Source organism: Vicia villosa, unplaced genomic scaffold (genome assembly GCF_029867415.1).
Source record: "Vicia villosa cultivar HV-30 ecotype Madison, WI unplaced genomic scaffold, Vvil1.0 ctg.001512F_1_1, whole genome shotgun sequence".
NCBI lineage: Eukaryota > Viridiplantae > Streptophyta > Magnoliopsida > Fabales > Fabaceae > Vicia > Vicia villosa.
In genome coordinates this window covers 401,601-417,562 of record NW_026705645.1, presented here as the reverse complement: position 1 = coordinate 417,562, position 15,962 = coordinate 401,601, and the positions used below count along the sequence as shown (strand labels likewise).

The 15,962-nt window shown below is 34.4% G+C and overlaps 2 protein-coding genes across 2 annotated transcripts; one reads left to right on the top strand and one right to left on the bottom strand.

Moving 5' to 3' along the window:
• Positions 1-1,032: 1,032 nt before the first annotated feature.
• Positions 1,033-4,045, top strand: LOC131635560 (U-box domain-containing protein 14-like). The gene is made up of 4 exons (XM_058906188.1): positions 1,033-1,641; positions 2,027-2,143; positions 2,302-2,718; positions 2,805-4,045. Exons 1-4 carry the CDS (start codon positions 1,363-1,365, stop codon positions 3,885-3,887), a joined length of 1,896 nt encoding a protein of 631 aa, XP_058762171.1. The 5' UTR covers positions 1,033-1,362; the 3' UTR covers positions 3,888-4,045.
• A 946-nt stretch (positions 4,046-4,991) lies between these two features.
• LOC131635583 (vacuolar protein-sorting-associated protein 33 homolog) lies at positions 4,992-13,946 on the bottom strand. Its single transcript, XM_058906218.1, has 22 exons — positions 13,720-13,946; positions 13,591-13,630; positions 13,397-13,477; positions 13,075-13,269; positions 12,848-12,958; positions 12,634-12,699; positions 12,316-12,423; positions 12,153-12,197; positions 11,734-11,790; positions 11,352-11,446; positions 9,996-10,047; positions 9,782-9,838; positions 9,352-9,414; positions 9,154-9,260; positions 8,287-8,409; positions 8,028-8,109; positions 7,870-7,940; positions 7,396-7,476; positions 6,459-6,516; positions 6,220-6,281; positions 5,655-5,748; positions 4,992-5,446 (listed from the first exon to the last, which is right to left on the bottom strand). Exons 1-22 carry the CDS (start codon positions 13,770-13,772, stop codon positions 5,357-5,359), a joined length of 1,791 nt encoding a protein of 596 aa, XP_058762201.1. The 5' UTR covers positions 13,773-13,946; the 3' UTR covers positions 4,992-5,356.
• Between the last annotated feature and the right edge of the window lie 2,016 nt (positions 13,947-15,962).

Genomic DNA, 15,962 nt, shown 5'->3' with positions numbered 1-15,962 from the left:
GGTGAGCAATTAATCTTCCAAGATGTAGTAATCAACTTTCTATTGTCTATGGCACTTGTCCACACAAAATTTCTAATGTAAGAATATAATTTGTTAAGAAGATCGATAGGTCATTTATAAATTCTAAGACTATATAGAAGCATGTCTTATATGACTGACTGAGCAAATTGAACCCTACACGTTATAGAAAGAAGACGACCCTTCAAAGTAGCTAGCTTGACCAATATTCTATCTATTATGATCTGGAGATGATGAGTTATAGATTTGTCTTTGAATATAGGAACTCTAAGATAATTAAATGGTGTTTGTCCCATAGTGAATCCAAGCATATATGCAATGTACTTCAATTAGATCCAGAAGTACTTCCACCATAAAACTTACATTTAGTTGGACTGATGTGTTGACCAGAATTATGACTATATTCTAAAAGGATATGATTAATGACTTGAGCATTTTTTCTTGCAACTTTACAAAATATCATAAGGTCGTCTTAAAAAAAATATGGCTATAAAGGATTGTCTTAACAATTAATATGCATATCATCTTACCCTAATATGCCAATATAGATAAATTGTATTTTTTTTTCTATTTGTTAAATTAATTTACTCTTATTTATAAGATTGTTTGAATTACTCTTCCATCAACTATAACTATCTATCAATATGATTGTTTTAGTAAATGCCACTGGTTTTATTACTAAATCCATCCAATTAATTATTATCATACAAAAACTCAAACAAGACACCTACCTAATTTGAGATGGTGAGAGCATTATGAAATCTAAAAAAAAAAAATATTATTTTTAATTAATTTTCTTAATCAATGTTAATCTGTTTGTTTAACTAACTTAATTCTTTTCCATTCTAAAAAATGTATCTAGTAATAAATAAAAGTTTAAATCACCAAAAAAAAAGTAGTATTGTTATGATTATTATTAAAATTTTGAAACACAAATATGAAATGAAAATCAACCCAAGAAAATAGCAAATATAAACCATGAATTAAAAAAAAAAAATGTAATGAGCATGAACCAGCCAGCCACCATAGATTAGATTCTCTTACCTAAGACCCTAAGACACGAGACAAAGACCCTTTCAAAAAAAAAAAAGGTCAAGAACAAAAACCATGTCTATGTTCTAAAACATAAATGTTTCTTATTTATTCCTATTCCAATTCCAATTCCACTCTCTTTCCTAAATTGTCTTTCAACTGACACAAATTTCCTCGTCTGTTCTGTGTTTCATCTCTCCACCATAATCATTCCTTCTCATCTGGGTACCCTTCATCATCCTCTAAATCCGAAGCTAGCTCGATTTTATTGTCAAAGGTTCCACCTTTGACTTTTTCTCCGCGTGTTTGAAAATGGGTGGGAGCGAGAACTCGAAGGCTATGGTCGTGAATCGTTTGTCTGATTCCGTCAGGGAGATTTCTGGGTTGCCGGAATGTCAAAACGTTTGCAAGAGGATGTATGGGAATTTGATCCGTAGGGTGAAGCTTCTGAGTCCTTTGTTTGAGGAATTGAAGGATTGTGATGAGACCCTTTGTGATCAACAGCTTGAAGCTTTTGAAGCTTTAAGGGTTGCTTTGGATTTGGCTATGATCCTTCTAAAGTCTGTTAACCAAGGAAGTAAGCTTTATCAGGTATGGCTTTTTCTTTTTCCCTTTTCTGTTTTGTTTGAAACTGTTAACTTAGTTTTGTAGATGATTGAAATTTCATGATCCCATAAGCTATTCTGAAGAGCTTATTGAAATAAGCTGAAAACAAATTATTGACATGTTGTATGCAGTTTCCATAAGTTCTTCCAAAGAGTCTTACAATCGATTATGTCAATATATAAGCTCAAATGAACCAATCCAAATAAGCCATGTTGTAGTAGGAGATGTAATTTTGTAATAATTAGAGTAAAGATTAACATCTTCAGAGGCTCCATGCTTTCTGGGTCGATTTTGTTTACCGAATATGTTATATTAGTTGAGCAGGAAAGGAATGTTGATTTTAACTTAATAATTGCTTTACATGCAACAGGCTTTACAAAGGAATGATGCAGCGAATAAGTTCCAACAAGTAACTGAAAAAATTGAAGCTGCATTGAGTGATATTTCGTACAACAAACTTGAGATATCAGAGGAAGTTCAAGAACAGGTAAATTTATCGTACATTGGAATGAGACTGATGATAATACTATATGCAATTCAACGGTATTTCAAACATTTTCTGTCGTTTCTACAATGATAGTCCTTTGCTGTGATTTTGAATTTCTGCAAATTAAGACATTTTTCAACTGTTTTAATCTCTTTCAGATTGAATTGGTGCATGCTCAGTTCAAAAGAGCCAAAGCTCAAACGGAATTCGCTGATTTACAACTAGATTTGGATATGGCTGTAGCACTGAAAGAAAAAGACCCTGATCCTGCTATACTCAAAAGGCTTTCCGAGAAGCTGTATTTGAGGACTATAAATGATTTAAAGAAAGAGTCTAGTGAATTACACGAATTGGTCATAGCAAGCAATGGAGAATTAGCGGACAGTTTTGAAACAGTCTCGTCTCTTCTTAGGAAACTGAAGGACTGGGTGCTCACTGAAAATCCGGAGATTGATAATGCATATGAGAACGAGAAAGTGTCAGTTAAGCACCGGTCTCCTGTAATCCCAGATGATTTTCGATGTCCTATATCGCTTGAACTAATGAAAGATCCTGTAATTGTATCTACCGGTCAGGTATTAGCCACGATTGTGTTTTTACAAAACATTGTTCTAATGGTGTCATTGACGATTATTGATTAAACTCTTAATTTCTTTTGCAGACATATGAAAGATCCTGCATTCAAAAATGGCTTGATGCTGGTCACCGAACTTGCCCTAAAACACAACAAACACTTTTGCATACAGCCCTTACTCCTAACTATGTTTTGAAGAGTCTGATTGGTCTATGGTGCGAAAGCAATGGTGTTGAGCTACCAAAGAAGCAAGGTAGCTGTAAAACAACGAAATCCGGAACCAGTCTTTCAGATTGTGACAGAATTGCTATCAAAGCTTTGTTGGATAAACTAACAAGTAACGATATTGAACAGCAAAGGGCGGCTGCTGGTGAGCTCCGGTTGCTGGCCAAGAGGAATGCAGATAACCGAGTATGTATTGCTGAGGCAGGAGCGATACCGCTTCTCGTAGAATTGTTGTCTTCTGGTGATCCTCGAACTCAAGAGCACGCCGTTACAGCGCTTCTCAATCTTTCCATCAACGAGAGTAACAAAGGAACTATAGTAAACGCAGGAGCTATACCAGATATTGTTGACGTACTGAGAAACGGAAGCATGGAGGCTAGAGAAAACGCAGCCGCGACTCTCTTTAGTTTATCGGTTCTAGACGAGAACAAAGTTGCAATAGGTGCAGCAGGAGCTATCCCGGCTCTTATAAAGTTACTTTGCGAAGGTACTCCAAGAGGCAAAAAAGATGCGGCTACTGCTATATTTAATCTATGTATTTATCAAGGAAACAAAGCTAGAGCTGTAAAAGCTGGGATAGTTGCTGCATTGATACGGTTTATGAAGGACGCAGGGGGTGGAATGGTTGACGAAGCGCTAGCTATAATGGCAATCCTTGCAGGCCATCATGAAGGCAGGATGGCGATCGGTCAGGCTGAGCCAATTCCTATTTTAGTTGAGGTTATACGAACCGGATCACCGCGAAACCGGGAGAATGCGGCTGCGGTTTTGTGGTCGGTATGTACAGGAGATATAGTGCAATTGAAACTAGCAAAGGAACATGGAGCAGAAGAAGCACTTCAAGGATTATCAGAGAATGGAACTGATAGAGCTAAGAGAAAAGCTGGAAGTATATTAGAACTGTTGCAACGAATTGAAGGGGAGGATAGTTTACAAAATTCCTAGCCTCAGGTGTATAACTGTATTGTTTATAGTTCAAATATAGATTGGTCATTAAACTGTGCAGAAACTTCATAAATATTCATAGTGTTTGTATGCCATTTGTTCTTAAAGGGAAATGTTGTAAATTATCTTTTAATAAATGTTATGTGAGGATTGTATCATTTCAAGCTTATTCTATCAAACATAAGCCAAAGTGTTTATTATATTTTTATATTGAAGTTAACTCATAAAATTGAAACAATTAATTAACAAAAACTATACTCAGTAAACAGTAGAAAGTAGAAATTTGCCTACTCTCTTGGTTGTAGAAATTTTTAGAAGATAATGAAGTAATGGATGTGACTAGGACTTATTTGTTACAGAGGGTCTTCTTCATAATTTTTATGATATATCTATTGATAAAAAATTTGTTAATTTTTTTACAAAAAAAACTTCAACTAAAATTTTTGTCTCAATAGTTTTGTAAAAAAAAATTAATAATTTTATTCTTTTTCTATGATTAAAAAAAATCAATTTTTCAGAAAATCATTTAAATGTAAAACAATTCAAAATAGTCTATAAAAATTACTTTTTAAACAATTATGCAATTTTTTATCACATTACAATTTTTCATAATAATATTCAAGTTACTGCATATCAAAATTACATTTTTAACTTATAAAAGATGAGTTTTAAATCACTTATATAAATTTTTAAAAAGTTATAATAAAAAATGATTTAAATCATAAAATTATTTTTTTAATAGAAATTCATTATTTTACACTATCATCCAATAAAAATATATCACTCTACTATGTTATACAAACAGTTTAAAAATTTTAGTCTAACTTAATAGAATATATGATCGTAAATAGTGACAATAAAATTAATTAGCAAGGCATCATCCCTTTAACAAATAGATTTTACATATCACTCAAAATGGTATTTTACTTCTATTTCTGTTTCTATTTCATTTTATATCATTCATGTAAAGAATCCTTACCTTAAAATAGAACATTGTTGCAGTTTTTTTTTACCTTTAATCTCAATTGTTTAATAAAAATTTAATTCAAACTCCGGAAAACTTAACCTAAGATCCCCCTTCAAACCCCTATACCAAAAGTATAATTAGCGGGAAAAAATTAGTGGATTTCAAGGTCCATGCCGCTATTTAAGTTTCCAAGTATATACAACCAAAATCAACAATAACACACTTGCATACAATGTCCAATCATTGTCCATAAATTGAAATAGAGCACAGCGAAAAGTAGTCCTCAGTATTCATTCCAGATGGTCTCCTGGAAGGACAAGATTCCTATCTTTCCATCTGTCCATCTTACAAAATCAACAGGAAGATTTTTTTAGCACCATAGAACTTTCATCAGAGCTTCATGCATCATCCTAGACTAAAGAACTCTGTTAGGCATAGGATTGGTTTGGCATCATCACATTAACTTGTCCCGCTGGACCAAGAAAAAAAACTCAAGCAATAATCAACCTAGTTTTTCCATGAATGTTTCAAGCAGGGTTTGGCCATTGACTATTTTTGTTGATGCAATAACCAAATCATATGCCATGCTTTCCTGCGAGACAAATCAAGAATTAGGCGATGAAAACAAGGGAACTAATAGTGATCCAGATAAGTAAGAAACATATTACAGATACTACAGATCCTACACATCGTAAAACTACAGGCTAGGCAACACAAATCTATTATATGAACCAATTACAAACAACGTATTGGTTTAACAGTGTTAAGAGACATTAAAAAATGGGCAATAGTAGACACACCTGAGCACTGAGAAATCGAAGTGCAGAAATCTCCGCAAATGTAACACCCCCAACAAAGACAACAAGGACCAGGGCACGCCTTCCATCAGGTACCCTGTAATATGTGTAGAGTCAAAAAAGGATGCTCGCAATTATATGATTTCTTCCTTTAAAATTTCAAATTTTGACACACCAATGTAAAATATAAATCATCCAGTTATAATAGCATTGCTTTTCAAGAACCTCTCGTCAAAAACTGAAAGCAAAAATGATACATGCTATAAATCATTCTCGCAGTTGGGAGATTTTGCCAGGCAATAAACCTATGGTGCTAGTAATATCCTCCACAATCACAAGTTTTGGGTAAAGTCTATATAGTATACAGATTTATTTGAACATTGTTAACAACTAAAACCTTGAAACGTTAATCTTGAGATTTAACAAGGAAAATCATACAAATTGGTAAACATTGCATTTCCTGAAATGAATAATATTTTCTAATAGTTATTTTATTGGCATTTAATTGACGATTAAGGACGAGATGCAAAATCTGAACAAACAAAAAAAAATCACTGTTCAAACATACTTTGCCACGCTGGTTGGAGTCCCAGATAAAGTGTCAGTTGATGGGCTGTTTGAGAATCCTCCCTGTACAAGCCATAAAGCAAGCAAAACATTAAATATAACTCAGATGAGGAAATGGAATGTTAGTCACGATGTGTCCTTGTTCAAAGAAACTTTCAAATATCATTATAAAATACATTTGTTAAGAATGGCAATTATGAGTAACAAGTTTTTCAGTAGTTCAACTTGACAAGTACTAACCCTTCTAGTTTCCAAATGCGGTCCAGGCAGCAGTTTCAAAATTTCTTCAACAGGGCGCCTAAAAGATTAATTATTATGTTCAATCTTAGCATCAGTTTCATTACTCCAACATAGAAATTAACTTCAAATTTTAATGCAAGTAATGAAATAATCAACAGGTAGCAAGGCAAAATCAAATATATTTTAAGTATGCCGAAAGGGAAAATGTGAAGCTTTGGATAATAAAAAGCTAATATACTCTAAGTCTAAGTATGTATAAAAAGCTGTTTATTATTAAAACGCCTCTAGTTCCATCAAAGAATGCTGAGATGTGCCTCTCTGTTAGACATACAGCCATGCAGAGAGGTTTTGGCATGCCTTGTTGCAGGACTCTCGGTCTTAATTTCTATGTTTTTCTTATGTGTTTTCTTGTGAAGATGTGTTATCTTCTATCACTATATGCTTCTTTTCATCCTTTACAAAAAATCCTTTTTATGAAAAATAAATCGACAGGCTTCGATATCTTGATGAGCTGTGTAGCTGAGCAACAATGATACACATCAAGTAAACATTGGAATTCGCTGTCAACATACCCAATTCAAAGCTCGTAAAATATACACAAATCAGTATCAGATATTAAGATATGATTGTTTGAACATTTGCACCAAAGAACTGATTATTTCATACTATAATTGAAACTGCAGGATGTTTAATATTGTAAACTTTTGAAACTGTAAACTGATTCATTTCTGCTTAAGACTTCTAGCAGCAATCAATTAACAAAATTTACAGTTCCATGAGCTACAGTTCGTTATAAAATTGAAAGTGCAGGATGTTTAACATTGTAAATTGTGAATGATTCATTGCTACCAAAGATTTATAGCAGAAAATCATTTAAGTTAAATGTCATGCACAACAAAAACTAGGAAGATCTCCAGGGTTAAAAATCTATCATTACCATCCAGATCGAATGGCTTGCTGGACAAGACGAATGCTAAGAGGTGCATATCCAGAGAAGACGTAAGCAATATCATTGGGGCTGGCAATTAGAAAATCATTATAAGAATTAGTAAATAATTGAATAAGTTGAACATTGCATCAGAAGTGTAATCACAAGTGACAATTCAAAAGACTCAGACAGACTTCATGAGAATTTGTGTGTAGATCTGCACATGAACCAGGCAATATATAAACTTGGACAATTTTAAAAACTACAAGTGCAATAAGCAGCATAAATTTTAACAGAGACAGACATATCAAGTTTTCTATTATATTACGATGTACAAATACATGTACCATATTTCATTTCTGTTCTGTCACATACATATCAATTACCCTATTTCCATAGAAAATCTAAATTGTGGCCACAAACTTTATATGAAATTTATGAACATAAAAACGTCTAAGGATCACATTGTCTAGAAGATTTTACTTGGCTGTATCAGTGTCTTCAACCACAAGCTCCAGAGTACGTTTTATAGTAAGCCAGTTGCTTCTTGACTCCTAAAAGGATCACATGCAGAATAAGGTTAATTGTTCAATACTGAATATATAAATGGATTTGCCTTTGCAAGTATACATGTTTTATACCTGCTTTTTAAAGAGTCCGGCTTTCTCTAAGTTATTTAGTGTCGCTATATGCTCAAATCCATAGCTATGCAGTAGCTCTCTCCTAAATTGGAAGTTACAAATATGTAAGATAACTCTAAGTACTTAAAAATAAAATCTGAGTATACATTGTACAGAAGACAACATGAGAATACCATCATAAGTTAGTCTTGCCAAAGACCTAGAAGAGTAACAAATGAAAAAGAATAGAATAAAGGATCAACAAAGCACGCAAGCTTGCCTGAAATAGTCAAAGTGCTTCTTCGGCAACCCAGCATTAGTGATAGAAAATAAGATCAGAAGGCGTAGGACTGTTATTAAAGGCTCCTGCTTATGGATCAATTCTTCAATATACTCAAAGCATCTGCGTATATGAATGACATAAGTTTTATTCTGTAGAAATGTATGTACATGCAGCAATATGAGAACAATAATGCATCACCAGGTAGTCAACTACAGACATTGACGTCGATATAACAATGCTACACTAATTGGTTTTATCAAACAATTCATATTCTTACTTCTTAGTCCATTCTGTGTAATTTAAAATCCACACCTAAAGTATAAACTGCTTGTTCTACAAATGATAGACTAAAAATTAAAGAAATTCAAATATCATCTACAGAAAACAAAGTGTAATTGTTTATTATATCCAAGCTTATTATATGACAACGTGCATTTATAGGATCGATGTATAGCAAAAATGTGGCAAAGAAATTACTAATCAATTTTCACCTAACATTTAGCTGAAAAGCTAACCAATCAAAATTAAAGTATTTGGTAAGACTAGTGGTGAAGTTACTGCAAATATAAAATGACATGTTTTATATAAATTATATTTTAAAATTATTATTTTTTATATATTTTAACTGACCTTTATTGACCTTGCAAACATAACCATATCCAATTTGAAATCTTAATTTATCAAATACTTTTAGTACGCAGTTAAAATTTACAGAAGCTTGATAGACTGTCAGGTGAAACTGTGGTTAATTTTCTGCATCCAAAAGGCAATAGCCTAATCAAACTATTCATGGGTGTTAAAATTATATTAAATTAAAATATAATAATACCATTTCTAAGTTGTCTGCATGCAGAATTAACTCACATGTCATAACTTTGGGCCTCAATAATTGTATGTTCCATATCAAGCTGCCCGAGGAAATTTGGCTTTGATGTGAACGTCGATAGATGCTGAGCGAGATTTATGTGCCTCTGGAGAAAAATGAGTATAAAATTATCATCTGATTCTCATTAGGAAGATCCGGCTAATGAAATTTCAATATTATAATGAAAACAGTCTTACAGTCATCTCTGGCAATGAGTTCAGCTTTTTCACAAAGTCCTTCAGCTCCGAAACTGACTGTGTCTGGATATTCATTGAAAGCAATATATTAGAAAATATTTACAAATTGATTTTAATTTTAAAAGATTTATTAAAACATTTTTAAATGCCGCTGATAATGCACATACATCTTATTCAAACAGTAATTTCTTTTACTTACTAAATATTGCATCTATCAAACAAGCATACAACTGTATCATTAGCTGTAAAGATAAAGTATTGCAGTAAAACTATTGATGAATTAGATCCCCAAAGAAAAAAAAAAAGGAAATACCAGACTTGAGTGGATACCCTGGGTTACTTTACGTGAAAAGTTGGTCTCAGAACATTCTTTTTATTTTTACAAAATCAACAGTAAAATCAATGCCCAAGTGTAAGATCGTCTACTCACTGTTGTTGTCATATCTGTGTAGTCTTGCTTCATGGATGTTGCTTTTTGACGCAAAATCTGCAATACTGCAGACAGCAACTAAGAAAATAGATCTACAAAGAACCAAAGATATTTATCTAAACCAGTCTCCCTGTTCCCATGTGTGTTTTGAAAGAGAGACAATAAAAAAGAGATTAAGAGAAAAGTAGGATGTATGAGGTAAAGATGAATCAACCTGGACTACTACTTCGAAGTTGAGATCCCGTATCTCCTTAAAAAGCTTGTCACTAACACAGACCATGCAAATAAATGTTATTTTAAGAAATAATATCAGAAAAAGGTAAATGAAAAAATTAATATGTGTGAAGAAACAGAAAATGGATATAAGACTAACGAAAAAGAAGATATAGGCAAGAGAAGGCCTCTGAAAAGTGTTTGTCAATAACACAGACCGTGCAAGTAAATTTTATTTTAATGAGAATTATTAGCAAAAGGAAAAAGAAACAAAATGGTTTTTGAAACAATTCAAATGCGGTCTCGGAGAAAAGACAAAGGGGCATCGAGAAACACGGATATTTCTGACACAAATACCATAACATAACAAAGACGAATAGTCATGAAGGCATAATTACAGGTCAAAATCCTTGTATACTGTTAAGAGTCCTACAATTGATGAAATATGATATGAACATGTGTTTATAAGTGGAAGTGGTTCTCAACTTACGAATTGGTTTTCTAAGGTTGAATTAAGCCCAACCTAAATTCTAAATTGGTATCAAAGTCCATTCAAGCTCCGTTGGACCATCTATTATCGGGTCACGCTCCATATGTCCGGTCTCGGGCTTGAGAGGGCATGTGTTAAGAGTCCCACGTTGGACAAGAGATGGCCTGAACATATGTTTATAAGGGGGGAAATCCTCGCCTTACAAACTAGTTTTGTAAGGTTGAGTTAGGCTCCACCTAAATTTAAAGACGGTATCAGAATCTATTCCAGATTTGTTGGAACGCCTACTACCAGGTCACGATCTAAATGTCTAGTCTTTGGCATGAAGGGACGGTGTTAAGAGTTCCACAGGGAAGGTGTACAAGTGTTCTGAGACCAACAAATCTCAAATATATTAAATATAATTAAGCCCGTAGTACACTTGTATTTATTATATATCATAATATAGGAGTGAATATGGATTTCCTTCAATCAAATTAAAATATGTAAAGGATGATAGAAAGGAAAGCTTCTTGAAGCTAGATTATTTTATTAGATTTGATTTAAATATGCTTTTCAAATATTAAGAGTATTTGGTTTAGTCCATGTAAAAAAAATGTTTTTAGTCCATGTAAAAAAATGTTTTTAGTCCTGACAAATATACTACTTTTTGTGTTTGATCCTTGTTGTTTTCTTTTAGTTAGTCCCTGCAAAATGTGTTCATATTGAAATTGGTCCTTGTAATATTCATTTTAATATTTAATTTGTGGTACTAAAATAAAAAATTCTACATATTACAGAGAAAAAAAATTCATTTGAGTAGTTAAGTCATTGAAAAAAGTACCGTTACATCACTAACTAGATTAGCAAGCGAAAAAAGTAACCTACCTTGAATTAAGTGGGACTTTAGTTTTTTTTCCATCTTGAGGAAGACCCAAAATAGATCCATCAATCTCAACAGAACCATTGTTGATGTGAAGAAACTGCAACAATACAAATTCAGTAAATGAAAATAGACAACTATCAAAACTTATTTGCATAATAGTCCATGAACCTAACATACAACAGTAAAACTCCTTGACTGAAACATCAAAACATACGTTAGAAAATTTTCCATATGAAAAAGGAACAAGGGAAAGAGTTTATTAAGTTGACAAAGCTTATTAGGGAACATTCTCAAGAAAAAAGGATGATAAAATAACAAAGTAATAAAAACTTTTATGCATTAATATTCATTCACAAAGGTGTAGGCTGTTTTGCATTAACTTACCTCGTCAAGTAGCCCCTCATACGTTAGTTGGGAACACAGAGGAGTAACCATGTCCACCTACATTCAAAGCATACTCAATGTCAATGACCATCATCCATGTGGAGGCCACTTGAACCCAAACAAATGGAATAGTGACCTCAAAAAGACATACAACATCAAGTGGAAATAGAAATTAAGCACAACAGTGACAAGTAATGATTCATTTAAATTCCAATTTCCATTCTCTGTTTTGGACAAAGTCTTGAATAAACAATTTCTTATGAAGTAATAAAAGAGAAATGTACAAGACAGGACATGCATTCCTTAAGTAGTAACATACTAAATCTATAAATTACACAGCACATGAGAACCTAGGAGAAAATCCCCAAAACACTACATATTATGAATAAAAGATATAAAATGGAAAAAACAGGAAGTACCTCTCTATCTAAGAGTATTACTGTATTTATCTCTGGCATAACCATCTGAACCAAGAAAAAAATAGTAAGATCACTACGTTGTATTTCAAATTACTAAAACTTATAAATTTTCTTTCGTTTATTCTTTTTGCTATAAGAGAAAAATAGAGTGGTGCGTGATTACATCAGATGAGTTAACCGGCTCTTCAGCTTGCATTCGATTTAGGATGTCTGCAATACGCACAGATGCTTTTCCTTTTGCCCGCACATTTGGTATCAATCCAAAAGAAAACTAAAGGATAAAATCAAATGAAACAATTATAACGAATAAAACATGTCACAATCAAGTTACATTTCACGTTCATGATGATGCATGGATGATTATAATTCATTAAGGGACAATTCTATTGGACTATCTCCTTTTTGTTAGATGCTAAATGTTGCAAGGCTAAAGCTTCCGTGTTAAGAAAAACCAAAAGCATGATGGATTCAAAAATACAACCTCAAGTTTGTGAATAGCCTTTGCAATATGCCAAAGTGAGCTTGCATCACCATCAACCAGGCATTCCTACCACATAGAGAATGCAAACAAGGATAAGTAAGTAACCAAAACAAATACTAAATGCAAGAAACATGAAAGTTAAAAATATAACACTAAAAGAAACTAAAGAAACTCAAAAATAAATCAGATCAAGTAGTGGTTATACGCAACATACTCTATAAGAAAGATCAAGTTCAAACGATAGCACATCCTCATCCATTGGCAATAAATACAATGGATATTCCCCTACAGTAATCATATGATGTATTTTCTCATCTTCAAGGACCTGCACACAAACAACAACCACTTACATTACCAACTTCAATATCTCATGCTTCAAAAAGAAAAACACTACGCTTAATTAAGTCAACGTAAATTGATTTGTTTTCAAGGAAGGCTTACTTTCTCACAAACAACAGTGCGACGGGGGACAAAATAAACATGATATTCTCTCTGTAGTCCTTTAGATACATCATCGTGAACGTTAGAGCATATGAATCTCATCAAATCAGGCTGAGCGCGCACAAGGAAAACAATTTTGGTACAGTCACTTTGAATTGGGTCGGCCGAAAGATGCCGCAACTCAACTCCTTGTTCCTGTTTGAGTTAAACGTGAACTCTCAACATCATTAAAAAACCAAAACAGCATTCTAAGGTCAAATTCTATAAAAACTCAATCAAAAAGTAGAACCCAGTAAATGAATAATATGGGTTAAAAAAATGCCTTGAGAATTGATGACTGTATGATAAGCGAAAGAGAGTCTCCAAGCTTGGGATCAATGACCAAACACTTTTTTCCTCTAACCTAAAAAATCATAAACGCTTATGAAATCAATGATCAGTACCAAACAAAATAAACGCAATAAGAACACTGTAATATCAATTTAAGTGAACAAAATCTTAGGAAGCAACAATTACATTCTTGAGGATGTTGATGAGTTCCTTTTGAGAGTGTTCTCTGAATGCAACAAAAAAAAAGTTGAAATTTAGATTATGATGATTAAGATGAAAAGTGAAATTGAAAATGAAATTGAATTGGATTTTGACCTGATGGATGTGAGATTGACGGGAGCATTATCAAGATTGGGAATCTGAGCCATTGGGGAATTACATGAACACTGCAATTTGGGTTTTATCAAATTGAAATCAAATTTCGATTCCAGGGAAGATCGTAATGGACATGCTCGTCGAGTTCTGCCACTGTTGATTGAGGTTCGGTTCTATGTTCAAACCGGGTTTTAGAATTGAAACCGGGTTCGTAAAAAGCGTGTGTAATTTTGTGAAAAGTTCTAATTATGAGATTTTAAAATGGTTTTCTAAAGGAAATTTCTTAACCCACCCCCATAGGTATGAGGCACATTATCGAATTGACAAAATTGTCTTCGTATTTTCGTAGATGTATTTTTGGAAGCACTTTTTTTTTGTTTAATGTTGTTTTGTTCCGTAAATGCACATGCGGAAGACCTTCGTAGATGCATCTACGGAATGGTTTGACATTATACCTCGCGTTAGACCCTTCTCGTCCCTCATTCTCCTCATTTCAAACTCTCAACTCTTAAACACTCTCAAACTCTCTCAACCCCAAATTTCAAACTTCACATTTCTTTCTCCCGAGCTCGGCTTACATTGTCAACATCAAGTATCAACACATTCCATCAAGTTCAAATCTCTATTTAATCGATAAGTTTTTGATATTTCGAGTTATTTTAGAGTATTTGTGAAATTGAATTAGAATTCGATATTTAGGTGTAGAAATGATTGGATATGTTTAGAAATAGTGTTTATAGACAATGTAGGTAATGTTTTAGGTTTAAAACGTACGATCAAGCCACAAAAATGGACATTTTAGTGATTGAACAGTGGAGTTACGTCATTCCGTAAATGCATCTACGAAAGCACCCAATATTTTTGGAACAAAGGTACTTCCGTGGAGAGGACACGAGAGGCCCACGTCAGGTTTAACTTCCTACAGAGACAATATAATGCGGAGCTCACTGCGACACAGCAGGCTAAGAGGGACGAGTTGGAGCAGACTATATACAGAGAGCGGGCGCTGAGATGCTACTTCTTATATTTGATAGGCACTCGGCTCTTTGTGGAAACGAGCTCGTCGTACACAAACGTTGTCTACTTGACGTACTTATCGAATATAGCACGTATCTATGAGTACAACTGGGGAGCGGCTGTACTGGCGTACAGTTACCACAGAATTGGAGAGGGATGCCTGTGGAAGGCAAGGACAGTTGCGGGAAGTTGTACTCTTTTGGTGGTAACAATCTTATACTCTTCTACTTTTTTATATTTTTTTGATAGTACTTTGAAATAACCGTGATTTTTTTCAGGGTTGGATACTACAGCACTTCTCAGACATTATTGGCTGGGGAGAGGTGCCTACCTACACGAAGGTCATGTCGCGTGTCAGTGCTTTCACCCCCCTTAGAGGGAACCAAGTGTCGGATCCCTACAGGCGCGGTCTTGACCGCATGGTCGCCGAGGACATCAAGTACTACTGTTATGCTGAGCCCCGAGAGACAGTTCCGTTTGACGAGATTGCTCTGTATTTTGGATGGTTGACCGCGAGCTCGACCATTATTGTACGCTATCTTCCGGAGCGCATCATGCGTCAGTTTGGATATGAGAAAACGATACGTCGCGATCCTACTATCTCAGCTCCTATCGCCATGACCCGCAGGCAGTTAGATGAGGTCTTTGCAGACTGAGAGCATCACATGATCCCTGAGGAGGCACAGACAACGCTAGCAGAGCACGACTGGAGTTGTGCCAAGGGGTACATCTCCTGATACTACAGAATCTCACACCAATACATGCTTCCAACTACAGAGGGAGGTCCACCCCATACCAGCCCACGAGGAGATTCTCCGTGCGCATCAGGCTCAGTTGGACCATACTCAGGATCTTCTTCCTCTGTGTCGTCAGATAGGTGACAGGGGCCTCGAAGCCATTGTAGAGGGTTTATTTCCTGAAGGGATTGCTTATAGGCGTGTGCTGGATGATATGATCAGGATGGCAGAGAGTGCATTTCTATAATGTCGACATCGTGCCAGGACCTGTGGGACACTTGACGCTAGGGGTAGAGCCAGCAGAGCCCTTGGTGGACGCGTGGGCGGAGGTAGAGGAGATGCGCAAGATGGTACGCAGGATGATACCCGACATACTCAGTAGTTATATTTAATGATGTATTTATATTTCATTTTTGTATGTATTTGATGATGTACTCGACACTTTGACCGACATTATTTATATATTGTATTTTTATTGGTCTACCTACT